The 26,978-nt window shown below is 45.3% G+C and overlaps 1 protein-coding gene across 1 annotated transcript in view; it reads left to right on the top strand.

Annotated features, from left to right (window-relative positions):
* Positions 1-9,987: 9,987 nt before the first annotated feature.
* LOC108570698 overlaps positions 9,988-26,978 on the top strand; it is an 82,278-nt gene continuing 65,287 nt past the window's right edge. Inside the window, 37 exon segments of the mRNA XM_017932597.1 lie at positions 9,988-10,038; positions 10,195-10,390; positions 10,924-11,028; positions 11,109-11,225; positions 11,309-11,556; positions 11,955-12,204; positions 12,616-12,861; positions 12,992-13,111; positions 13,487-13,620; positions 13,688-13,925; positions 13,988-14,110; positions 14,220-14,354; positions 14,430-14,663; positions 14,747-15,262; positions 15,357-15,542; positions 15,621-15,872; positions 15,954-16,385; positions 16,561-16,854; positions 16,947-17,195; positions 17,311-19,071; positions 19,144-19,332; positions 19,421-19,802; positions 19,894-20,309; positions 20,388-20,538; positions 20,622-20,874; positions 20,964-21,228; positions 21,303-21,760; positions 21,848-22,103; positions 22,213-22,407; positions 22,502-22,684; positions 23,132-23,776; positions 23,861-24,062; positions 24,155-24,330; positions 24,410-24,678; positions 24,764-25,166; positions 25,260-25,502; positions 25,638-25,775. Coding sequence (XP_017788086.1) covers positions 9,988-10,038; positions 10,195-10,390; positions 10,924-11,028; positions 11,109-11,225; positions 11,309-11,556; positions 11,955-12,204; positions 12,616-12,861; positions 12,992-13,111; positions 13,487-13,620; positions 13,688-13,925; positions 13,988-14,110; positions 14,220-14,354; positions 14,430-14,663; positions 14,747-15,262; positions 15,357-15,542; positions 15,621-15,872; positions 15,954-16,385; positions 16,561-16,854; positions 16,947-17,195; positions 17,311-19,071; positions 19,144-19,332; positions 19,421-19,802; positions 19,894-20,309; positions 20,388-20,538; positions 20,622-20,874; positions 20,964-21,228; positions 21,303-21,760; positions 21,848-22,103; positions 22,213-22,407; positions 22,502-22,684; positions 23,132-23,776; positions 23,861-24,062; positions 24,155-24,330; positions 24,410-24,678; positions 24,764-25,166; positions 25,260-25,502; positions 25,638-25,775 — 10,711 coding nt within the window.

Below are 26,978 nucleotides of genomic sequence, written 5' to 3'. Positions count from 1 at the left end.
GGAGGAAAAAGAAAAGTGAGACGGGTTCAACGATGGCACAGGTACAATCTATTGAATTCATAATGCACACACGATAAATATAGTGTTAAGATACGCGATCGAGCATGAGCAACGTTCTATTAATTGCTGTCATGTAGTCTGGCCTTAATTTGCCTGCAAGTAGCTCGGCTAAAAATAGCCTCGAACCTAAGGTGGAAGAGTCACGAAGAACTGGAGGATACGTATATCGATCGCGACGAAAATAGAAACGAATAATTGATCTTATCCTGTGATCGAAACGACGACCCGTCGGAATCGTCCGTTAAAAAAAAAGGAACACCGTGTGTGTAACAAGTATGATCGATAGTAGGTGTGGTTAACTACGTTACAAACGTGAGGAATAATAAAATTCTGGGCATTACACTGCCGGAAGACGTTAACAGAAGCCTCGATCATCGTCGTGGAGCGCGCCGTCAGGAACGTTCAGCCTCCGAGCACGGCCATTTATGCCTGGATTGATTGTTTAGGCTAAACAGCCGTGATGAATGTCTAGCAAGAGCCGTGCTACGGCACAATTTCCACTAATAATAATTCTCCGGCGTCGACCATCGCGACCATTCGCCTCAACGTTGACCTCTTCAACCCTTTAACGGTTACGATGCAATTATTCGATCGTGGAGATGACGGTGGCAAAGGGGTCGCGGTGCAAATTACTTTTCGAGACTCTTTCCTACTGCCAGTTCCGTTAAGCCTGTACACGCATGCACGCACGCGTAGCACGCTGTCATTACCGCTGGGATGATTTTATTATTTCATTGAGCGAACACACGGTGACTCTTATAATGAGAGTCATTACGCGACGCGATGTTTCCTTTCATCGTGTCTATCGTAAGCAGCATCAGGAAACTCTCGCGTTTGCTTTTCCTTATATTCATTTCTCTCTTGACCTTGCTTGCCTGCCTGCTCGCTCGCTAAGAACGCCTTGTTTTTCGCCGTCACCCGGATGGAATTCTCCAGGACGGGATTTTAATATTGCAAAATTCCGCGGGAGAGGTAAACACAGAGAGTCATGTACAGGAAAGGATTCTGCGTCGTGATTTTATTTCTCCTTATATACCGTGACGACACAGGATGATGTGTAAACGTTAGATAAGTGAAGGCTGCGCGTGATCCATAAGGTGTACGCTTAGAATGACAAAATCTTTGTTTAGACGAAGTTAGGTAAATTTGATGCGCGAGTCGGTCGACCTAAATGCAATGTTGACAACTCGTTCTCGGTAAGGCGCGAAGGAAACCAATCAAGTGTAATTCCCGTTTATCCAGCAACCCATTTCCCGTTTCCTTACGTATCACAATGAAAAAAATCACGCCAGCGGCGCGAGAAACGTTAGAACGGTGAATTTTCGCAACGATCAATTTGTCCGCTTAACAATCGGCAACACGTGTTAGACAGCGATCAGGAAAATTGCTGTAATTTTACCGTTTTGCAGTAGTCATCCAGGCGTGCGTACGCGCGCGCGCGCGAGTTCCTTCCAAACCGATAATAACGCCGTCGTTTCTGCGGCGTGTAGCTTAAGTGGTCCATCGAGTACCGCGATGCGAGTTATTATCCGCCACTTTGTGTTTCGTCGTTGGTTGCTCGTTCGTTCGTTCGTTCACGCTTATCCTCCGCGAGTTATTTTAATTCACGATTCATTCTCGCTGTCGTTTTTTTTCTTTTGTTCCTTCGACAGGCGACGTTGAATCTTAAGGAAGATGTTCTTGGAATAACAATATTTGCTCTTTAATATTTACTCGCTTACGCTCGAACAGTTCTTTCCCCTCATTCTTCGAATACTCGCGTATTGACTTTATCGTGGAAAGTTCGGTGGATGGAATCGAGTAAAAGTTACCGAAGACTATATTCTTTCGATGAAACAAGAGATAGACGCATGGAGAGCACGTTCGTGTTACGTTGATAATGAAACTGACCGCGTCAGTTATGCGAATAACCGGTGACACGTTTGCAGAGCGTGCGCCTTAAGTGGACGCGACCGGAGAGTTCAATGCTTGCAACAGACAGTGCGCGCGAGCACGTTACGTGCCGCTTGATTACAATCGTGTCTCTCACCAGTCTTTCCATATTTAGGGAAAGCATCCGTTAAGTTATTGCGCATGCAACACGTGGAAATATTCTTCGTGGTAATTCTCTCATCGAACACGAATAGACCAGGACTAATACGTTTCGTGTTAACCTCGATGAAAACCTCGTTTTCAATGGTGGAACACCCGAACTTCCATGGAGATTAATCGACCGTCGAACCTGCATGTTTTATCGTTACTTATCCGCCGGATTCTCACGGATCGAACAACCAGAACACCATACCGTTACAGGGGGGGAATATACGCGTTCTGTGGGAAAAAAGAAGAGAACGCGCGAGAAAATCGTTCTATCGGTTATGGCGGATAATAATTAGAGGACGTTAAATAATTCGGTGATTAGGTAAGATAGGATCGTTTTTACGATGTAATCGGACTGTCACGCGTGACAACTCCATCCGCGTACGGAAATGTTTATCGCGAAGTTAACTCGAAACTGCATACGACCAACGATAATTGGTATTTTACGCCGCTTCGGTAATTAGCGTTCCTCCGCTGCGTATCGTTAAACGGCTTTCATGCTTGATAAGCTCGTGGATTACGCGTTGCTGTGTTCCTTCGTCTCCGTAAGGGAGTTGTAAACTGTTCGATCGAATCCTCGAAACGGCATATTCGTTACGACGAGCCGCGTTAGAGACATGTTGTAGTACGATGGATGGACTCGTTGGACTATGGAGCAAGGCTAGAAAATTACCGCTTATCTCCATTACCACCGGCTCGATACAGATCTTCGCTGTCTCGAGAGGAATCAGAGTGTGAAGCTCTCTTCTCTTCGCGAATTAACATTGTAGATGAAACGGAGGGTATAATAGCATTACTTTGTAAAATTCTTCATGGTTGCACTATCAGATCATTGTTCGATGGAACATTAGTATTAATCACGAATGTATTTCACACAGACAAGAGTATCTTGTTCATGTTCTTCCATCTATCACAGAGTTAAACGATCGTTCTTCAACCCTTTTACCCCAACGGGCCGATTTGAGCTGACGACTCCTATAAAAATGTCATCCAAATATCTGAAAAAGTGTGGTGACTAGAAATTTGATAACAAAATTCTACATCTTCCTGTTTCTCCTCGGTATTAATCACGAATTTAATCGATACCATTAAAAGTATCTTATCTAATATGTTTTCTCCTATCGAAGGGTTAAACGATCGTTCTTGAAGCGACGTATTTAAACAAGATGACTCCCAGCAGCGCCTAGTTCTCGAATCGAGGCCACAGAATCGAAACCTTGGCTCCCATACGAGCGTCTTCGCGCACCAGGCATACCATCTGGTTTTCCCTGGCTTTTCTCACGTCCTACGCGTTCACCCGCGTTCCTCTTAATCGCCATCGCAACCGGCACACTAATTCACCGATCACGTTACGTCGCCTTGTCCCTTCCAAAGATGGTATCTCGCTCGACGAACGTGACGCACTTTATTATCGTCCCGCGTTCGCTTTTCGCCAGCCTCACTGACGTAATCCTCGGATAGAGGGGCTACTACGATTTTATACACGTACCGTGCATTCGGGTACGAAGAAAAAGGCAAGACCTTTACGTTACGAGTAATTGTCCGAGGCGGGTTGAACGCACCATAGAGAATTTCGTATCGCTCCTCGACGTCAATTCCACCGTGGAACCGTTCGCCAGAAAGATGCTCGCGTTACGACGGAACCTTTACTGTTACACGCCTGCTTTACGACGCCAGGCGTCTTCTCTCTTCCCTGTCGGGGATCGTAGGAGCACGGGCCAGAGCGCGAAATCCGTGGAAAACGTAACGGTATAAAGCGGCTCGCGTACGCTTCGACGCTCTCCGCCGAGTTTATTTGTATTTTACCATTCCACCGGCCCGTGGCAAGCGGGATTACAGTTTCGTTTTACAGTGCACGCAATACCGTGCTCGCAACGCGTAGAAATTTTTCTACGGAAAAAATCCCTGGAACCTTGCAAAATCCTGCGAAATCGCGCCTCGAAAGAGAGGCAGAACCGTGTAACGGCGCGATCTTTCACACGTTCCAACGAGGAACAAAAAGAAACCCGGACGATCCACGTCCTCGAACGCTCAAGGCTGCACAGGGCGGATTAATTCGCTGGAAACAAAAGCTTCAGATAAACGTTTCATTAGCATTCCACCATGGGGAATGACGCAAGCTTCAACAATGGCCAAGCGTGTGTTTCCAGTTTCGTGGGCAACTTTTCACGATCCGCTGACACGGTGGCGTTCTCGCGAATGGCGAAAACAGAGATGCGTTCCTCTAAGACGGCTCTAGACGCCCCCGAGCTGCTGGACGGAATCGTTCATTGCCTCTGCCACCACTTCCTGAGTCCTCGTTCGCATACGAATGAGCGGCGTGCCGCTACGAGCACCAACGTCTCGTGGCGGACGAAAAAAAATGATTGATCGAACGTTTCCGTCTGGGGAAGGTGTAATTTGCGCGGTGCTTGTTGTAAAGTATACTCGCCGCGGAAGGATTTAAAACCGCGCGATACAGAGAGGGGGAGATTACAAATGATCATTGATCGAGGCAAAAAGGAAAATTGTAAAACTTCCATCTCGAAGAATTTCATCAAGTATCCTTGAAAATATGCTCGCAGCTCGCATCGAAAGGATCTCTGCACGATGAAACGGTGAGGCTTTCGTTGGATCGCGCGAGGGAGGTAAGGACGAAAAAAATGTCAGAATTAATTCGATGGTCGAGCATGGGCGACGAGAGGGCCCACGCGTTACGCCAGTTTCGTTTGTACTACCGCAGCCACTTCTCGAAGAACTTTCACTTCGCAACGGAATAATTCTGTCTCGCCTGGTTCGCCGCTCTCTCGCGTTGCCCGGTGGTGGGCGTAAGTTTTAGGACCGAATCTACTTGCCGGCTTTTATACTTTGTTGATTCATGCCGGATGTTGCCACAGGCGAGGCACGATGGACGTTGGATCGTGTTCAGAATAAGGAATTTCCTAACGCGCGTTGCAACCGCGCCGCGCGCGACTCTCTGACTTGATTTGCACGCGCATCCTTCGCCTTTGCTCGCTTCCTTCTCTTCTTAATATAGCGGGGATAATCATCGTTCATGTTCGTTTCATGTGCAAATGGTGTTTTGAACGTTTCGCTGTTCGGAAACCAAATATGGTATCGCGATAAGCGATCTCTCTATCGCACAGAATAGATACACAGTCTCTAAATGTATCCGTTTAAAATGTACGAAACGCTACGATATCGAATTGTATCCCTCGATGGATCGCACGGTGAAATTTAATTAGCAGATGCTAATGAACTAGCAGATCAGGTTTCCAGTTTTGATTCATCGATATTTCAATAGCGGTCGTATCGATTAGGATGCTGCTTGTTCGTTGAGAGGAAACGCTAATGGTCGGGATGTGATCGATCATCGGGGCAGAAGACGTTCGCGTCTAAAAGCCAGGATGTTGACCTGTGTTTCTTCCTTATTCTTAAGAGTGGATCGTTATGAAATGACGTTAATTAGCGTACCGCCGGTTCGTGGCACTGGGAGTGGAAGTTATTCGCGACCAGACACACCGCAAATTACACGAATTACCGTGGCGATTATGTCGAATCGTTACAGAAGTCAGGGTCATTGCTTCGAGATGATTATTAGCCGAGCGTTTGAAACAATAGAGTGTTCGAAGTAGTCGAAGTTTTAACAGGTTTCCAATGGGTAAAGTGTATCCCTCTCTCTCTCTCTCTATCGAGTCCTTTATTCGACAAGATCGAATGGGAGAATCAACTTTCTTCTACTTCGTGGAAAATTTCACTTAATTTGCAAAATTCTCCATTCACCGGTGCAACGTTCGCTGAAACCGCCGACTAGAATTCTAAACTCGCCGATCTTCGTCAACGAGAAACCGTTACGTGCGTTTCGTAGGACACGGATCCGTGTCAACCAGCTTTACACGAAGTTTCGACTGCATTTCTCCTTTTCTCGTGTGAACGGATCGAAGCGGTTTTGCAACACACACGCGTGACCAATATAAAGAGAGAGAGTCCGCACGAGGCGCCATTTTTTCGCTTAAATGGAACGGCGATTAATAAATATTCATACTGTTGCGTGCATTTTTATCATAATCTTTAGCTCGTCCTTTCTAAAGCTTGACATCTTTCGTAAAATACCTAACTGTATCCTTGAGTTCATCTTTGATAAATTAAAAAAGAAAGGAAAAATGTCCGTCGTTGAATTCCTCGCAAAATTACTTGCAATTTTAAGCGATAATGACATAATCCGTTCCGAGCCACACACGTAGCGAGTATAATAATTAAATAAATACTGTATGTTAAACTCAGTAAACGTCTTCCAAATTGAACATTCTTATTTACACCCGTAATACTTAAGGTAAAAGAGAAATTTTCCTGCCTATCCTTAATCCTCGCATAATCACGATGCGTAGGTTGTCTCCCATCGGTATAATACGAAAAGTATAATGTACAAACTATCCAGATTATACCTCATCTGAACACTTTCACGACTCTGAACGAACATAGACATCCATGAAACGAGAACGACTGGTGGGCGAAGTGACCAAGAAAAACTTACTTATGACACTCTATCCAACTCTATCGAACGATTAGGATCGTTATCCTTGATGGTACCTGTCGGGTGCATGATAATTAAATCGATCGATTAAGTCATCCACAGTGGTCTACAGACACGTTCCACGCTCGAGTGTCGAAATCGCGCTTCGTTCGATTGGTCCTCGATAGATATGGAGGGAAATCAGGTTGGGCGTTGAATTTTGTCGTGTTCGAGGTCCTTCGATCAGGATACGAGGATTTTTAAGGTTACCCACTGGCGGATGATTAAGAGGAAAATTGAAAGTAGGCCACGGAAAAAGGAGTTCGACGAATTCTCTCTCTTTTTTGTTTAACCCGTTCTTTTCTCTCTCTTCGAGTGTTGCAATTGACTGGCGCGTGGGAGTTTCGCGTTATTGGCGCAGGCAGAGAGATACATATGTGCAAAGGTGAGCGTGTGTGCCGCCGACTAATTGATAGGTTTTGTCATCGTTTCCTTCTGTCTGCCTGCCGGATGATATCATTGACACGGTAACACATTTCACAGCGATACCCTTACTGAGCGCTGCGACAATGTTACCAGCCGGTATTTGCATAAAGTGAACGCATGTGAGAGTGTTGCGTGTGGGGATTGTCGTTCTTTTGTTCCAGGCCTCGTTTTACATTTTTTCGTTATCACCTACTCCAGAAAGAAAGTTACCCCCACAATTTCACTCGCAAATTAAACCATCAATTGATTCGTACCAATGTGAATTCCTCGTCAATTACTTCCTTGTTTTCCGGAAGTGCCAACTAATTTAAAATTCACGGCTAATGTCGAGGGTGGGCAAATTTCCATGACGAAAATTCCGAGAGAAAAAAGAGGGCTGTTTGGCGAGACCAACTGGCGAGCAACTCCTCGTTATCGAGGAGTTAAGGGTACGAGAAGGCACCAATGGCTGTTGGACGAGTGGCGGGGCAGGAGGGCCACAGGTGCATCGCACTCGCACGCCCTCCTTTATTACGTTCCTCCGTGTCTCTCCTTCTCTCTTCCGTCTCTCTTGCTCACTCCTGTTGCTCGTTAGTAACGGGCTCAAGACGTTGCAGGTATATACACTAAGAGGCATTATCCTAAATTCTCGTTTATGTACTTCCACCTGACGTCCGACGGTTTGTTAAGATAATACGATCTTGGAACGGTGTATCGATAATGGTACACGACGAAGACCACATTCTTCTCAGAGTGCTGACTTTCTTGTACGATCTAATCATGCTAATTTGATTACACCCATGTCATTTGAAAGATAATAGAAGTTCCATAGGAGACGCTGGATTTGTAGAAATTTCATTTGAAAATTACTTCTCATTTTTACCACGAATACACTTCTTGACGATCGAATCACGTTTAATTCGAGAGGAAAAGAAAAGCTCGTACAACTTTTCGAATCACACACGAATTCAAGAAGATGGGATTGGAAATGAGCATGATTCCACGATAACCGATGCACACACGCGCAGTTTCTCTTTCAGGAAACGTCCGTAGCCTACGTCCATAACGAATCTTTATCAAGATCGAGACTAAATCGCCGGAGAAAAACTCGCAAGACGAGGAATCAAATGGCCATCTCTACGTACTGCTAGTTCTACTCTTTCCTTCTTCACTATCGCTCTGCCTCTATCCACTAGTCTCTTCGTTCTTGTCCTCTCGTACTTCTCCACTCTTTCTCTCTCTCACTCGTATCCCGGTACCTTCTCGAACATTTTCCCTCGCGATCCTCCTCCTTTTTCCTCTTCCACCATCTTTCTCCTGTTCGTTTTTCCCGGCGATCTCTCTGCGTTCCTCCTGCTTGTTCCCCTAATTGTCCTTCTCTTTTTCCCCTCGACGTTCCATCGAACAGCTCCTCCTCGATCGTTCCTCTCTCGCGTTCTTCGCCTCGCGGTGAATCCTCATCCTCCTCACTTGCACGTACAGTCGTTAACATTTCGCCGCGCAGTTGATCGCCAGCTCTGACTTATTGTGCGACGTGCCGGCCCGTGTACCCGCGTACAATGCGTCCGGGCGTTCGCCATAAGCCGCCACTGCACGTAAGGGACGTCTTCCGCGAATCGCGTGCACCGATGTCCTCTGAAAATTCCACTTCCGGCGTGACCGCATCCGTGAAATCTCTCCTGATGGTTCTCGAATGTTTTCATACCTTCTGAGATACTTCTAGAGGAATTTTCTTTCGAGAATCTTTGCAATCGATGGGACAGGCTTCTTTTGGGTACTTTAGAAATGGGGTATTATATTCTGAAGCCGATATTGTAAGAAGAGACGTCTTTCGCGGAGCGCCACGCATTGAAGTCTCCAGAAAATTCTGCTTCCAGCGCGACCGTCTGCATGAAATCTCTGTTGATGCTTCTCGAACGATTTCCAATTTTCTGAGAATCTTTGCAATTGAAGATGAAGTATCGTAGTATTTAACGGTTGAAATTTTGCCAAGGATAATCCGAATTTGACGAGGGAAGCTTCGACAAACATTTCTAAGGTTCCATCGCACGTTCATAATTACTCTCGCAGCAAAACGCTGACGATCTCCGGTCGCGAAGAAAACCAATTAACCCACAATTATCTGCTCTGACTGCACACTTCGTTCTTAATATGCTGCTCAATTACGTTTAGCCGGTTGGTCGAAAGAAACACTCCAGTCTATTAGTAAATCTTAAAGATCCTCGATTAAACAAGCCACGGAATCTTTAATTAAACTTTCTTTTAATTCCCAACAAAAAACGACGCACATTATCGTTTAATCATTCCAGCTTTTAGCGGAAACATGAAAAACGTCGGATATCCTTGTTCACTGTTACTGTACTCCGCGTAACAGGTTGTTCGAGGGTATCTTTGCACCCACTGGCGAAGCAAGAAGCTTCTTAAATTTCAAAACACCGTGTAACCAGGAAATTGGGTTTTTAGGGCCAGGGCTAACGTAAGGTGATACAGTTAGGTTCGGGTTTGTTCGTGAGGGGGTCGCGAATGCCGACACACCGGTACGAACAGGTGTCCCTCATCCAGTTCCCCCGTACTACCAGCAAAAACGACCACAGTTTCTTCCTGTCCCACCTCGGGGCACGATTTTTCGTTCACGTGTAGTAAAAAGAGGTTCACAGTTTTCTTCCTCCGCTCTTTTCTTCCACGTTGTGCACGAACGATCCTGAAAATCTTCCGTCGTTGCACTAAGGGCGATCGCTCGAGCGAGACTGTCGCCGATTTATGTTGTAATTAGACGAACGTAATCCAGTAAATAAATAAAACAAGAAAAGAAACAGCCGTGTCACAATATCGCGCAAATTAGTAGCTTACTCGTTACGTATATTAATTAACCTTCATTTGTTACAGCCAAGATGAAACATCTTTGGCCGTTGCTGGCGTGGATACTTCTGTTCTTCTGTCCGGTGAGTATAATTAATCATTCCGCAATTCTAATTACCTCGTTGCCTTTTTAACGCCTGCACGCGTCAGCGTTTAGGGAAGATACGAAACGTAAGATAATGCACATTTACAAGGCAACCGTTTACATTAATCCTATTGCGCGTTCGTCACTATTCCAGGCCGAATCTCTACGAGGACTCGGCCACGGACTAAGAAGGGAAGTGTTCTTCCTCAACCTCGAGGATGGCTACTTTGGCTGTCAGATGAACGAGTCCACGGATGTTCTACAGCTGTTAGAACTGTCGAAACTCTGCGACAATAATATCGATTGCTACCAGGGTACGGACGAGCAACGTGACAGGTTAAAGTGCACAGGTAATCACGTTCCTCGAGAATTACCTTATTCGCTATAAGTTAGAAGAGACAGAAAAGTGTACAGGGTAGAGTGGTTGCAGAGAGGATCTCTGCTCGTTTCACGACTCGGTCACGCTACCGTTACAATCTCCACTGTTCCTTTACGTCATTCTGTTGTTCCCGGCGCGATTACGCCAGCCAAGCGATTCCCGCGTGACGCCGACGCGTAACGTCGTCTCGTCACGGCAATTACGAGGAGTCGCGAACCTGTCGACGCGGTTCTTCACGATCGAGCCTCACTTCCGCCGCCGATTAATCGTCGACATTGATTCCTTTTTCATTAGTATTCTCACCGTGCTGTTTTCATACTCACATCAACGCGAACGGCGAACAACGGTGTTACGTAAAACGGCTCGCAATAGGGAAAAGAGTTACTCATCGTAATCGACATTTTTACCGCGATTATTATTCTCTCGCCAGGATGACTGAGGGATTGTTCACGCTGTTGTGTTTACCCACGACGAATGAGAGATTGATTTCTTTGTTTCTGATAGACGACTGCACGAAGGAGGATGGGTCTAGGTGTCTGAACGGCGTCTGTCTCGACTCTGTGTGCCATTGTAACGATGGTTTCGGCGGTTGCAATTGTCAGGTGCCAGGTAAATTCTCTTTTTCAATCGATTCTCCGGCTGCTACGAGATGAACGGGCATTTCATGGAAATTGAAACACACGTTACAGACGAGAACGAGTGCAAGTATCGTCCCTGTGATATATTCGCGCATTGCACGAATACCCTCGGTAGCTTCCAATGTTCCTGTTTCCCCGGATACCAAGGCGATGGTTTCCACTGCGAAGGTACGCGTGTAGAACGAACGCTCTTTCGTTAAAAATACTGCTCGTCGAGTGTTCAACGTTTCCTCTGATACTTCTTTAAACAGATATAAACGAGTGCGATAACCCGGTTTTCGCCGCGAGATGCGTCGAGAACGCCGAGTGCTGTAATCTACCGTCGAACTTCCTATGCAAATGTAAACCTGGTTACATCGGCGACGGTGAGGTGCATTGTGAAGACGTGAACGAGTGTGCTATACCTGGTGCCTGTGGTGACAATACCGTCTGCCATAATACTCCTGGAAATTATAGCTGTAGCTGTCAAGATGGTTTCACGGGAGACCCGTACGAAAGTGTAAGTAGTCGAAGACAAAAAGAAAATAAATACATATTCCAGTGGAAGTGTGTGTTTTGTTGGCAAGGAAAAAATGTTGCATTCTTAGAAGACGCTCTTTAGCCGTCGCAAGATATGCACAAGTTTCGTAATATGGTACAAGGATAAACGAACAATTATTCAGAATAACTTTTTACAATTGGAGGATTGGGAAAATGATTAACTCCTGTGATAGCATTCTCCGCGAGTAATAATATTGGATTGTTCAATTAATCGCGAGAAATTTATTTCTCGAATTGTAGGCTTCGTAGTTACGATTAACTTCCTTTCCAGGCGTGCATCGTTAGGTTTTATTCAGAGATACTATGCACTACGGTCAGCGTTAGGTGTCTACGATAATAAATTCTACTTGTGCACAGTGTATCGATATCAACGAATGCGATTACGCGGGAACTTGCGGCCGAGGCGCGTTGTGCCTGAATGTACCGGGTGGCCACAAGTGCGAATGTCCCGAGGGCTATAACGGCCATCCTGAAGAAGAATGTGTGGACATCGACGAATGCCTGCGCAGCCCTTGTGGTCGTTCAGCTCAGTGCACAAACGTGCACGGCAGTTTCCGCTGCTCTTGCCCGGAAGGAATGAGCGGCGATCCTTGGTTAGGCTGTCACGGTGGGTAACTCGATTTCTAATTATCCGAAACATTCTTCCCGAACAAGCTTATCTAGCTCACCTACGTATCTACATCGTTACCCACTGTTACTTCATCTTATAATTAGACTACGGATGTTTACGCAATTACAACGTATCTAAATATGTTAAATGCACCGTATTTTGCATACTTTTATACGCTGCAATTGCTCAAACGTCCGTAATCTACTTATCGTAGATAGAATTTCTCGTACAACTTCTAAACGGTAAGTAATTGAAGTAATGTGAAGAATAGAAGAGGTAAAAATTAATATCCAAGCTTCGTATTAATAGTATTCATTCTCAGATAGTCTTAACAATCGTAAAGAGTCTTAACAAATTACTCGATAACACAATAATCAGTAGTAAAGAAGCACTAACCGTCACTAACAGATATAAACGAGTGCGAGGAGGGCTCACCGTGCGGCACAGACGCTGATTGCGTGAACACAGAGGGTAGTTTCGAGTGCAGATGCCGGACCGGCTATCAGATGGACGAGACACACGGTTGCATCGACGTGAACGAGTGCGGTCGAGCAGATGCATGCGCGGAGAACGCAAGATGCATCAACGTGCCCGGATCGTACAAGTGCATCTGCCCCCAGGGCTTCATCGGGCAAGGACTAACATTGTGCGAAAGTCAGTCATTCCTCCTAACTAGTTCTTTCTTATATATCTCGACTTCTTCGTATTAATAGTCCATGTCTAAAACGTAACAAACGATTAGAATTAATATGCTCACCGTTCGATTAACCGTGTTGATTAACAGACGTGAACGAATGCAAACGAAACCCTTGCGGCGAGAACGCTGAGTGCAGTGACACGATCGGCAGCTTCGTATGCAGTTGCAAGGCGGACTACACTGGGGACCCGTTTAAGGGATGCAGCGGTTAGCAACTGAGAATTATAGTTTTATGTCTCTTGGTTGTGTTTCATACTGTTACAAAAGTTCACCATGTTCTCAACTTGTTGCCTTCGTTATCTCCTTTTTTGTAGATTTTTCATTCAACCTTACTTCTGGAAGTTTACGATTTATATGTATTGGATGATTTGATGTTTCAAACGTTTGGGACGTTCTTAATTTTTTGACTTTGTTATTTTATTTTTCTTGCGAATTTTTAAGTTTACCTCGAGACGTTACTTCTAGAAGCTTGCGATTCAGATTGTGCACTTTTCGAGGCAACGAGTTACTATTCCATTCACTGTGCTGTGCTGTTTGTGAGATGATTTGAGAAAGATTGGTTGGTTTTCATTTGTTTCTTAGATATTGACGAGTGCACAGCGTTGGAGAATCCTTGCGGAAGATACGCGATTTGCAAGAACTCGGATCCTGGATACAACTGCCTCTGTCCACAGGGATACAGTGCCAATCCCAATCCGACAGTCGCTTGTGAACAGGTAATTCTATTGTTTGTAACTATTTTATTGTATATTTCACTCGTACTGCACTATGAAAATTTCATAGACCGATGTCACCACCCTTTGCAAATCGAACTTCGACTGCGTGAACAATGCTGAGTGCATCGAAGGTCAATGTTTCTGTAAGAATGGATTCAAGGCTGTAGGTTCTGAATGTGTTGATGTTGACGAGTGTCTGTCGAATCCTTGTGGACCTGCGTCGATTTGCAGCAACACTAGGGGAAGTTATCATTGTGAATGCGAATCTGGATTCGTTGGAACTCCCCCGCACATACCTTGCAAAGGTAAACGAGTTGGAAATAATACTGATTGGGGAAGAATTTCGATTATCGAGAGATTTTTTCAGCACCCTGCGACGAAGTAACTTGCGGAGACCATGCGTTCTGTAAAGCGGATGGTCACGAAGCTTACTGCATCTGCGAAGATGGCTGGACCTTCAATCCGAACGATATTGCCGCTGGTTGTGTTGGTAAGTGCACAGAAATGTTAAAAAGAAATATTCTAATTTGCAATTTTAATATTCGAAATTTGAATGTTCTATTCTTTTTCCATCGTAAGAGATAAATTTTTTCAATTAGACATAAACGAATGCGACGCGATAAACGGTCCTTCCGGACGCTGTGGCAAAAATGCGATCTGTACGAACACTCTCGGCGGATTCAGCTGCCAGTGTAAACTTGGATTCTCTGGAAACGCTTTCAAACAATGCATGGGTAAATCTAGACTCGATACTATTTTTCAGATAACAAAGGATCATTTTCTAAGTTGATTATTTTCGTTCTAAACAGACGTAGACGAGTGTGGCAGACAAGATTCCTGTGGCCATGGTGCCTCGTGCACGAACACCGAGGGTTCTTACTCCTGTACTTGCCCAGAGGGAACTATACCAGATCCTGATCCTTACATCAAATGTGTCGGTATAGTAACTTGCGAGGTAGACAGTGATTGTCCTGGAAATGCCATTTGCGATCCACAGAAACGCTGTCTATGTCCTGAACCTAACGTCGGAAACGACTGCAGACGTGAGTGTCCAATGGAAACAATTTATCAACGTGCAATTCCTCCATATCTTCGATATTCCATTTCTCTAATTTTGCGAAATTAGATCCTTGTGAAGACTTATCTTGCGGACCAAACGCCCAGTGTATGTTATCCAACGACCTGGCAACGTGCCTCTGCCGCAATGGTTACACAGGAAAGCCAGGTGTGAAAGGTGGATGCAGGGACATCGACGAATGCGCGATTAACCCGTGTCCTCCAGGTGCAATCTGCAACAACGAACCAGGATCCTTCTCTTGTCAGTGTCCTAGTGGCACCACAGGAGATCCTTACAGCGGTGGTTGCCAAGAATCGAAAGCTCCTCACGTGTGTGGACCAAGCACACCTTGTCCTGCTGGAGAACAGTGCATCAAAGATGAATTCGTGGGAAGCAGCGTGTGTATTTGTCAAAGAGGGTACACTAGAGATCACGAGACTGGAAAGTGCAGAGACATCAACGAGTGTATGGAGCTCAGGGACAAGCCTGCCTGTGGAGTTAATGCTATTTGTAAAAATCTGCCTGGAAGCTACGAATGTCAGTGTCCACCAGGATTTAATGGAAATCCTTTCTCTCTTTGTGAAGGTACTGAATTTTTTATTTAGAGTGTAACACGCTTCTTTTATCCTCTATTAAGTTATAGTTTATGTTTAATGTATTATTATTGTTTTTATTGCAGAATGTAATAGTATCGAGTGTCAGTGTCAGCCTCCTTACAAGATTGTCAATGGAAAGTGCATGTTGGCTGGATGTTCCAAGGGAGAGAAGTGTCCAAGTGGAGCTGAGTGTATCACAATTGCTGGAGGAGTTAGCTATTGTGCTTGTCCTAAAGGATATACTACCAAGACTGACGGTTCTTGCGAAGGTTTCTATCAGTCCTTCAATTTTTCTTCTTCAGCAATTACAGTTCTTTCTTTATCGTCGAGTCTACACTAATTTTCAGATATAAACGAGTGTATCGTTGGACACCAAGTATGTGGCTACGGAGCAGAGTGTCTAAATCTACCTGGATCTTATCAATGTGTCTGTCCACACGGTTACGGCGGAGATCCATACAACGGCCTCTGTTCTCCAGCTCAAAAGCGATGCACAAGTGACAACGAGTGCAAGGCCAACGAGAAATGCGTTCAACCTGGTGAATGTGTCTGTCCTCCGCCATTTTACACGGATCCTCTCGATGGAAACTTGTGCAAGAGTAACTACACCTTCACAGAACATTTTTTTTCCGTGATTAATTTAAGAATTTTTTAAAAACAATTCATTTCTCAATTTCTAGATCCTTGCGACAGGTTCCCTTGTGGTATCAACGCAAAATGCACACCAAGTGATCCACCAAGGTGCATGTGCGAGGCAGGCTACGAAGGAGATCCTCAGCACGGTTGCGTCGATGTGAACGAATGCTCGAACAATCCCTGTGGACATGGAGCTTACTGCATTAACACCAAGGGTGATCACATTTGCGAGTGTCCAAAGGGAACAGTGGGAGATCCTTACGGCGCAGGATGCACCGGAGACGTCATAGCGAAGAGCGAATGCTCCTCTAACGACGATTGCGACAATATCTTCGCCTGTGTCCATGGAAGATGCGTGAACCCTTGTGACAACATTCCTTGCGGACCAAATGCCTATTGCGAGCCTGACAAGCATGCAGCTTGGTGCAGATGCGTCATTGGATTCGTCGAGGGCAAGAACAACGAATGCGTTTCACGTGAGTGCTATACCAGAAGTTACTCGAGCCAATATTTCAAGATTTTCCTTAGCAATTAGCTGCTAATTAGCAGAATTCCTGTTTCAATGTCCGTCGGTGTATTCTTTGCATAATATTTCACACAATTATGCGATTGTACTTGGAAAAAAAAAAACACGGTGAAATTGTAAGACAGAGTGCGATGGCTTCGTCTGCGGCTCTGGAGCACAGTGCATCGTGAGCTACAGTGGACCAACCTGCAAATGCATCGAAGGTTTCATGGGAAATCCGTTCCCCGGTGGTCAATGTCAACCAGACGTCTGTTCTCCGGATGTACCTTGCGCTGAACCAAGTGTGTGCATAAGTGGAAGGTGTAAACGTCGTTGCGAGGGTATAGTCTGTGGTGTTGGAGCCTCTTGCGATCCAGCGACCAACAGATGTGTCTGCAATCCGTATTTCATTGGAAACCCTGACCTCCTTTGCATGCCGCGTAAGTATTACATGGAACAATCCAACGATGACGAAGATTTACGAATATTCTGTGTAATTGTTAATTAATTAATGTTTCTTTCGACTCGACAGCGATTAATCCAGCCATCTGTGATCCTGGCTGCGGTGAAAACGCTCACTGCGAATACACTTTACAAGAATCGAAGTGTGTCTGCAATCCTGGAACCACCGGAAATCCCTATCACGGCTGTGGTGTGCAACAGAAGTCTGACTGCTCCACTGCACTGTGTGGCAAGGATGCACATTGCAATGCTGGTCCAAATGCTGTGGAGTGCTTGTGTCCTCCTGGATACGCTGGAAATCCATACATCCAGTGTCATGGTTGGTACCAATAATTTTTTTCCTTCTTTAAAGAAACACCTTACACGCATTGTTGAAGGATTAAAAAATTCCTGCTTGTTCAGATAATTTAAGGGACTATTTCTTCACTTTGCAGACGTCAACGAGTGCAACGGAAATGCCTGCGGAAACAACGCAGTCTGCATCAACACAATAGGCAGCTACGACTGTCGCTGCAAGGAAGGCTTCTTCGGTAATCCTTTCATCGGCTGTCAGCAGGTCCACGTCGGTCCTTGCACCGATCCTTCCACCTGCAGCTGCAGCGAGACCGTTCCTTGTCCCTTCGACTACAGTTGCATCGGCGGCAAGTGCATAAACCGCTGCAGCGACGTGAAATGTGGTCCCAGATCGGTCTGTCAAGATGGTGCCTGTGTCTGTCCACCGGGATACAGCGGCAACCCTAACGATCTAACTAAAGGTTGTCATCTTCACGGTCACTGTTCCAACGATCTCGACTGCGAGCCTCAACAGATCTGCTTCCAAGTTGGAAAAGGCGTGAGGAAGTGTGTAGACGCCTGCAGCAAGCTGCAGTGCGGTCCAAACGCGTTGTGTGTCCCTCAGAATCATGTTTCTTCTTGTATCTGCATCGACGGGTATCAAGGAAACCCCAGTAATCTGATAGAAGGCTGTCAACCAACGAAATCAGTGATACAACCAGGATGCACCCACGACTCTGACTGTCTGGAAGGTTCCTTCTGCATCTCTCTGGACGGCGGTGCTCACGAGTGCGTGAATCCGTGCAGCAAAGTGGTCTGCGGCGCCCATCAGAAGTGCGTGCCTGACATAATACCTGGTCACGCGACTTGCAAGTGTCAAGACAGCTACGAATGGAATCCGATACTCTCTTCCTGTGAAAAACCATCCGTTCCTGATTGCATCTCGGACGACGATTGTCACACCACCGAAGCTTGCAGACCGGATCCTCTCGGTGTTCTTAAATGTGTCTCCGTGTGCAGAAGCTTCACTTGTGCGATGAATTCCCAGTGTGTCGCTGAGAGGCATAGAGGCCGTTGTGAGTGTCTACCAGGTTTCAGTGGTAATCCGAATGATCGTCAGGGTTGTCAGACGCCTAGAAAGGACCAGTGTTCCACTGACAGCGAGTGTCCAGAGGATCAGACCTGTAGAAGCACGGTAGAAGGTCGCTTGACTTGTCTACCGGTCTGCAATTTCGTTTCCTGCGGACCGAATGCACTTTGCGTGGTACACAATCACGTAGCAAATTGCGAATGTCCTCCTGGTCTCTACGCCGGTGATCCTAACGACGTGGTCAAGGGATGTCGAGCAGTACCTTGCGTCTACAACATCGACTGTCCACCTACTCAACTTTGCAACAGATTGACACACACTTGTTACGACGCTTGCGACGAAAATGCTTGCGGAGTGAACGCTGTCTGCATAGCGGACGATCACAGAGCGATCTGTCAGTGTCCTCCAGGATTGAGACCTAATCCTGTGCCAGACGTTGAATGCGTTGCAATTGAAGCTTGCCATCCGAGTCCCTGTCACGAGACAGCTCTCTGTGTTCCTGGACCAACGAATAATCCTGTCTGTCAGTGTCCGTCGAATTTCGTCGGCGATCCTTACGAGAAAGGCTGTCAGCCCGAAGGATACTGCGCAAGTGCCAAGGACTGTCCGGTGCATTCTCTTTGCCACAATCATCGTTGCATCAATCCTTGTGAAAATGCCTGCGGAGCTAATTCCATCTGCGAGATTATCAACGGGCAACCCACTTGCAAGTGTATTCACAGGTTTATACCATCTTCGAAGGGTCCTCAGGACGGATGTGTTCGAGCTACGAATTACTGCAGCGTTGATACTGATTGCGACGAGAGCGTCTGCCTCGAAGGACAATGCATAGGTAAGATACGATTTTTTCGTTAATACAGAAGAGTTTAGATGAGTTTCTCGAGGAAACTATTCATTCTTCCAGCTGTCTGTCGAGCTTCTACCGATTGCTCCGCTGTAGAGAAGTGTGTGGACAATAAATGCTTGATTCCTTGCGTCACTCACACTCAGTGTCAAACTGATCAGGCTTGTGTCAATGGAGTGTGCATTCTGGGTTGCAGGAGCAATAAGAATTGCCCTTCGACGGAGTCTTGCATTAACAACAAGTGTCAAGGTACTTTTCCAAAGAGAAAAAATTACCGAACAACCTCGATACATTTTTCCAAGATTACACACTGAATTTTATTCTGATTCTTTCCTAGATCCTTGCAAGAGGAAAGATGTCTGCGGTCCAAACGCAATTTGCAGCTGCAGCAATCACGCCACAACTTGTACCTGTCCTCTCGGCTTCCACGGGAATCCCACGCCTCAACAAGGCTGCGTCAGAGTGCCAAGTATCTGCGAGGGTCCTCAAGATTGTCCCAGTCAACACGTCTGCGTCTCTGGCTTCTGTCAGTGTCAGTGCAGCGAGCAGAACAACTGTGCCAATGGAGAACGTTGCAAGAATGGTATCTGCGTGAAAGTGTGCTACAGTGATAGCAATTGTCTGCCTGGTGAGCTGTGCATCGATGGAATGTGTGAAGTGGGATGTACGTCTGATGCTGGATGCAAGGATAACGAAGTTTGTATCAACAACAAGTGCAAGTAAGTACTAAATTAAGGAACAAACTTTTCTACAAAATTTTCAGCCGTTTTATCTAGTTCGTAATTTAATTATTTTTTCATTTCTCTTTAGATGCAGTCACGGATTTGTCGCTGGACCAGAACATTGTTTAGATATTAACGAGTGTGACGATCAACCTTGTCACACGAGCGCAGAGTGCGTCAATCTCGTTGGATCTTATCGTTGCGTCTGTCCACAAGGAACAGCTGGCGATCCTTTGGGATCAGGATGCGTAATTCCTCATCAATGCACTTTGCATTCGGATTGTCCAGACTCTCAGGCTTGCATACAACACAACTGCACCGATCCTTGTTCCTTGGTGGACTGTGGATTGAACACTGTTTGCTCTGTTCTGGATCACACAGCTGCTTGTCAATGTCAGCCTGGTTATATCGGTGATTCTTCAGGATGCTTCAAAGTGGAGTGTCTATCTAACAATGATTGCCCCACGGACAAGTATTGCAATCAGGATACCAACAAGTGCAGCAGTAAGTGATTGAATATCTCCGAAGAATTTTTGTTTGTAGAATACTTTGATTTAATTTTTGGAAAATTTGTTTACTCAGGTCCTTGCAACCAAGTCAACTGTGGATACGGAAATTGCGTAGCTTCTGATCACACTGGAGTGTGCAAATGCTTCCCTGGATTCGAGTTAGTGGGTGATATCTGTGTGGATGTTAACGAGTGTCACGAGAATCCTTGTCACTCCTCTGCAGTGTGAGTAATTCTCACGAATCGACATTTTTTGGTTTAAATTTGAGTTAAATTTTCTAATAAAAATATTGGAATATTTTTTACAGGTGTCAAAATACGGAAGGATCTTATGCTTGCGTTTGTCCTCACGGTCTCGTGGGAGATCCTTTCAAATCCGGCTGCAAACAACCAGGAGACTGCTTCACAGACTTCGACTGTCCAAATTCTGCAGCTTGTCTCGACAATAGGTGCACGAATCCTTGTGACGTGTCACAGGTTTGTGGTAGAAACGCGGAGTGCTTCGTTAGAGATCATGTTTCTCTCTGTAGGTGTCCTGGACAGACCACTGGCAATCCAGCAGTAAGTTTTCATTCAGAAGTGTCAATTAAAATTAATTTAACATAGTATTCTTGCTAATTGACGTGATTTTTTATTTTTTCTAATTCTAGTCGGAGTGTATTCACTTGGAGTGTAACTATCACAGCGACTGTAGTCCTTCTGACGCATGCTTCAATCACAAATGCGTCGATCCTTGCTCCCTTTCGAACGTCTGTGGCCAAGGAGCAGATTGCTCTCCTTTGAATCACAGTGCAGTGTGTACTTGTCAACCTGGAGGAACAGGTGATCCTAATTTAGGCTGTACACCTGTTCAGTACTGTAAATCTGACTCACAGTGCGCTACTGGATCTGCTTGTAACGGAGGAATATGCACAGGTAAACGGAAGCTACAGAAAATTAATCATTTTCAATTTTAAACTACCAAATTTTCAATTTTTATACTTTTATAGCACTTTGTGGCAGCACTAGAGACTGCATAGGCGACCAACTTTGCATTAACGGACTTTGTCAACCTACTTGCAAGAGCAATTCCAGCTGTCCCGAGTACCAATACTGTCACAACAACATCTGCGTACAAGAACTACGTTGCACCTCTGACGACGATTGCTCTTACGACGAGAAATGCATTAAGAACAACATCGGGCAAGCAGAGTGTCACAAATCTTGCGATTTGGTCCTCTGTGGGCGCAACACTGAGTGCAGAGCTGACAATCACCTCGCAGTTTGCTCCTGCAAAGGCGGATTCTTTGGAAATCCAAAGGATGATAAGATTGGCTGTCAACCTATCGAGTGTCACACTAACGACGATTGCAGCGGAGAGAAGATCTGTGATACACACAAATGTAGAATCGCTTGTCTGGCTCACAATCCTTGCGGTGTTAACGCCATTTGCACAGCAGAGAGGCACGCCCAGGTAACAGACACACTAATTAAATTCTGAGAAACTTAACAAAGTATCGAAGAAATAGAGTTACTATTTATCCATCGATTTTAGGTTTGTACGTGTCAACCAGGCTACACTGGAGAACCAACACACGGTTGTCAGCAAATCGATTTCTGTCTGGACGAACCATGCGCTCCAGGTGCTGTCTGCGAGAATTCCCGAGGAAGTTTCAAGTGTCACTGTCGAAAAGGAATGGTCGGTGATGCTTACAACAGCGGCTGTCAACCACCTGTGGAGTGCCTCCACGACGACGACTGTCCACAGACTGCCAAGTGTATAAACGTCAACAACGTTCCTAAATGTTTCGGTGTGTATTCAAATCTAGAACCTCTTGAAGAACCTCTAATAACTAACATCGTTCGTAAAATCAATCTGCCTTACGTTTAACTATCCTAATTCTATACGAAACGTTACAGATGTCTGCTCGAGAACGCAATGTGGACCAAACGCAGACTGCTTAGCTGCTAATCACGCGGGAGCCTGTCAGTGTCGGTCTGATTACGAAGGAGATCCAAACAATTTAAGTATAGGCTGTCGGCCTAAACCGGTTATTTGTTCGTCAGCAACGGACTGCTCGCCGAATACCTACTGTTACGAGGGAATCTGTCGACGTGAGTATCATCTGACGTGTTAGAAAAGGTCCTACAGATCCTTATATACGTTCCGAACGAGAGTTAATACGGAGGTGATTTCATATTCCTCCAGCGTCCTGCCAATCGGACGAAGAATGCAACCTGTCGGACGTGTGTCTGAATGGACAATGCCTGGATCCTTGCAACGTGAGGGCCGCGTGCGGAATAAACGCGGAGTGCGACGTGAGGAGTCACATTAAACAGTGCAGCTGCCCGCCTGGCTTCACCGGAAACTCGGAAGTGGAATGCGTGAGGCGTACGTTCGAAATTTTGATCAACCTCTGATTTAAGCTCGGAGGGGAAATTTCGTGCGAACGAAAATTTAGGAAGACGTTTTTTCGTGTAGAGTAAAAATTTCGAGGCTGACATTGCAATTTTGTGATTTACCAAGGATTTGGGCAGAGGGAAACTTATCTTTCGGAATATAAAGATTTGGGGGCTCGGAAAATTAGTATATTGTAATTTCCCAAATATTAGGGGCAGAGACGAATTTTTTACATACAAATAAAACTAGAGGAGGAATTTTTTAGCATTGGAATAAAAAGATTTCAGAGCCTGGAAAATTAAAATATCACAATTTCCCAAATATTGGGGGGAGAGACGAATTTTTAGAGTGGAAATCAAATTTGAATATTCCCACTGGAAGAATAACGAATTTATCAGCTTTAAAATATAAAAATTTCCCAATTTTCAACGGTTCCAGTGCCCGTCTCCTGCAGAGACACGAACGACTGCAACGACGGTAACACCTGCCGCGACAATGTCTGCCTACCAATCTGCTCCAGCGACAATGAGTGCGCTTTCAACGAGAAATGCGTCCGTGAGAATTGCCTGCTCACGTGCAGACTCGACAACGATTGTTTCCTCGGCCACATCTGTCTGAACAACATGTGCACGTTTGGCTGTCGCGCAGACGAGGACTGTAACGCGAACGAGGCTTGTATCACGAACAAATGCATCAATCCTTGCGAAGCAACTCCCTGCGGACCAAACGCCAAATGCACAGTATTCAATCAAAGAGCCACTTGCTCCTGTCCAGCAAGCTTCATACCTAATCCAACGGCTAAAGTAGCCTGTCTAAGATCACCTGGGCCAGCTTGTCAAGCTAACAGAGACTGTGCAACAGGAACAGCTTGCATCGGAGGAGTTTGCACTCCAGTCTGCTCCACAGACTTAAATTGCCTCAGTAACGAACGCTGCGATTCTTCTGGTATTTGCAAATCACTGTGCAGAAGGGACGAAGATTGCAGAAGCGGAGAAATCTGCGAAGGTCTGGTCTGCGTGATTGGATGCAGAGCTGACGTCGAATGCCAGGAAAATTCTGCCTGTATAAATAACCAGTGTCAAGGTAGGAAGCTTTAAAAACGTGGTAATTGCTGTCCAACTAATTGGACCGCGTATTTAACTGTTTATTTTCTCTCCCGTCTCTCAGATCCGTGTTCTCTTCCTGATGCCTGCGGAGTGAACGCCAAGTGCACGGTTGTGAATCATCGGAAATTGTGCGGCTGTCCAACGCCATTAGTCGGGGACCCTCTAATTGGCTGCAAACAGGCGTTCCTACCTTGCACCACGGAACTGGAATGCGCAACTGGTCAGACTTGTTACGGGAGATCCTGTTACGCCACGTGTAGGAGGTAAGGGGATCAAGTATTCGTAGAACGTAGTCCTTGGCGAGTTTGTCCTTCGTCTCGGTGGATTTCTCCACGTAAATCATCTTCACTCGCAGCGATGCTAATTGCCTGAGCGACGAACGGTGCGACGGCGGCATATGCAAGGCTATATGCAACAGCGACGATCACTGCGTGGCGAATCAGATTTGCCAGAACAGGCTATGCGATATTGGATGTCGCAGCGATAACACCTGTCCCAATGACGAGTCTTGCGTGAATAACGAGTGCAGGAGTAAGTGAATTACACGATGGTATTGAATTATTTATGATGGACTGTTTTTTTTTTTCATTAATTTCGTTCTTTTCGATAGATCCTTGCGAGGGCGGAAAAGCTTGCGGAGAATGCGCAGGATGTCGCGTGGTAAATCACGTGGCACAGTGTAGCTGTCCAGCTAATTACTATGGAAATGCATTGAGTAGTTGTGCTAAGTCTATGATACCTTGCGATGGTACCTGTGAATGCGACGAGATTGGATTCTGTACTAAGAGCTGTTTCGGTCAAGATCAGTGCTCCTGTGGGGAAGTTTGTCATTCGGGAAAATGTCGCATCAAGTGTGACATTAATAACTATTGTCCAAAGGTACGTTCAAGTACTAAAGAAAATATTAGAAATTAAAATTTTTGTCCTGTTGTCCTGAAACTTCACTCATTTTTATTTGCTACAGGGCTACGTTTGCGACGGAGGACTCTGTCTAATCGGCTGTCGCACCCATTCCGACTGTCCTTCCTCTTTATCCTGCGTGAGCGGCCAATGCGAGGATCCATGCTCAGCTAATGGATCTCCCTGCGGAATCAACGCTTTATGCAGAGTTTCCAACCACAGAGCTGTGTGTCTCTGTCCAGAAGGATTCCAAGGAGAGCCTAGTCAAGAGTGCTACCAATTAGAGTGTCATCGAGACGATGATTGCGAGGCTAACAAACGCTGCAGCGAAGACGGTGTCTGTACGAATCCTTGCCTCCAACATGGTGTCTGTGGATTCAATGCACAGTGCAGAGTGGTTAGCAGGAAGGCTCAGTGCTCTTGTCCGCCTGGACATTATGGCAATCCTAAGATCAACTGCAAGAAAGGTAATATAAAAATTTCTTTTCTCCGATGCATTTAAACTTGAATTCTTTTAGAAGTAGCTGATTGATAACGTTTGGCAAATTTGATTGTTTCAGGAGGAGACGAATGTCTGAGAAGACCCTGCGGAGTGAACGCGAAATGCAGAGAAACTTTGAACGGCTTCGAGTGCACCTGTGATCCAGGATGTCACGGAGATCCACATCAGGTCTGTATCTGCGACGGAGGAGAGCTGTGCAAGGACACGCGTTGCGGAGTGAACGCTGCCTGCAGGATCTACAAGAACCAGCCACAATGTTACTGTCCATCGAATTATCCTTCTGGCGATCCAACGAGTGCCTGTAAGTGATCCTTTGTAAATGAGAATTACAATCAAGGGAATTTTGAATGGAGAATTTGTAAATTTCGAGATCACAGAGAATCGTTCACTCTCGATTATTCCCAATTTTCACATGTTACCCAATTTCTGAGCACAGGTAGCGCGGACAAGAGCCTAGGCGACTGTCGCACTAATGGCTGCGGCAAAGGTGCAGAGTGCATCCGCGACGGCGCGATATTCGTGTGCAGGTGTCCACCTGGTACCAGCGGTTCGCCGGATATCGAGTGCACCACAGGTAAGAGACGGCCTACTAACTCGTTTAACCGGGCGGATCGATTAATTTCATGTACAGCATTTGTGACTAGCGAGCATATATACTGACGAAACAGAGGAACATGGTCCGTAGAATAACCATGTATTTATTATCGTCGTAGTAGGACTTGAAGTAATACCATAGAATGTATTAATCCAGTGAATCGTTAACAAACTCCGAGAAGAGACAGATGTGATTGGACCAAAGTTGTTTCTTACGAACGACTTCTATACATATTGTACAAAAAAAAAAAAGAAAAGAATCGAAAATACTGAAAACCACAAAAAAAAAAAAAAATAATAGAAAATACGATACAGAGATACGACACTGGATTTTACCCACAACGACCGCGCGACATTTTATATACCTGTACATATATCTATACAGTTAGGCAATACTGTACATAATTGTGTCGAGGAAAGGAGGAACACGTTTCACACATGTCTCACACATAACTATTTTATATTCATATGTAGAATGTTTATTTCAGTATCCAATCTGTCTTGTGGAAACCGTGTGTTTATGTTCTTAGGAGCACATTGCCCTATACGGATTCTTATCGTTCGCCGTCCTTTTCACTCTCTCTCACTCTCACTCTCTCTCCCTCTCTCTCGTTCCTCCCGTCTTTTTTTCCTTAGTTTTCTATTCCTCTTCCACTTTTCGCTCTTTAAATCCTTTGTAAATACGTGTGACGTCGATGCTCGTGCACAGTCACTCGATAAGGCAAGATTAAGTATCAAGATCGAAGGACAGAGAAGCGAAGAAGAAGATGCGAGCACGGGTTACGATAAAAATCGTTTTCTCTCTCTTTCTCTCTCTCTCTCTCTATATATATATATGTATATATACATATATTCGATTATTTTCTCCGGAGGGACAACGCGGGACGAAATAATTTCTCTCGCCTGTCTCCTCCATCGAACGTACCGAGTTTGTAAAGTTCTCTATTATTTTACTTCTTCACAAAAGCTACCCTACTTATTTCCGTATTACGAGTTTACAAAAGCATGTGGTTTATGTTATTTGTGAGAAAGTTTCTTTTCACAGTTCTTATAAATGCTTTTTTCTTTTTTTTTCCTGTCCCACCACCAACCACCACCATCAAAAAAACAAAAAAATATAACCACCTACCGTTCTCCAAACTACGTTCAAAACTCTTACGACACCACGACACCACGACTCTCT

This window comes from Habropoda laboriosa, unplaced genomic scaffold (assembly GCF_001263275.1).
Source record: "Habropoda laboriosa isolate 0110345459 unplaced genomic scaffold, ASM126327v1 scaffold15, whole genome shotgun sequence".
Lineage (NCBI taxonomy): Eukaryota > Metazoa > Arthropoda > Insecta > Hymenoptera > Apidae > Habropoda > Habropoda laboriosa.
The sequence above is the reverse complement of the archived record's forward strand: the minus strand, read 5'-3'. Positions and strand labels throughout refer to the sequence as shown.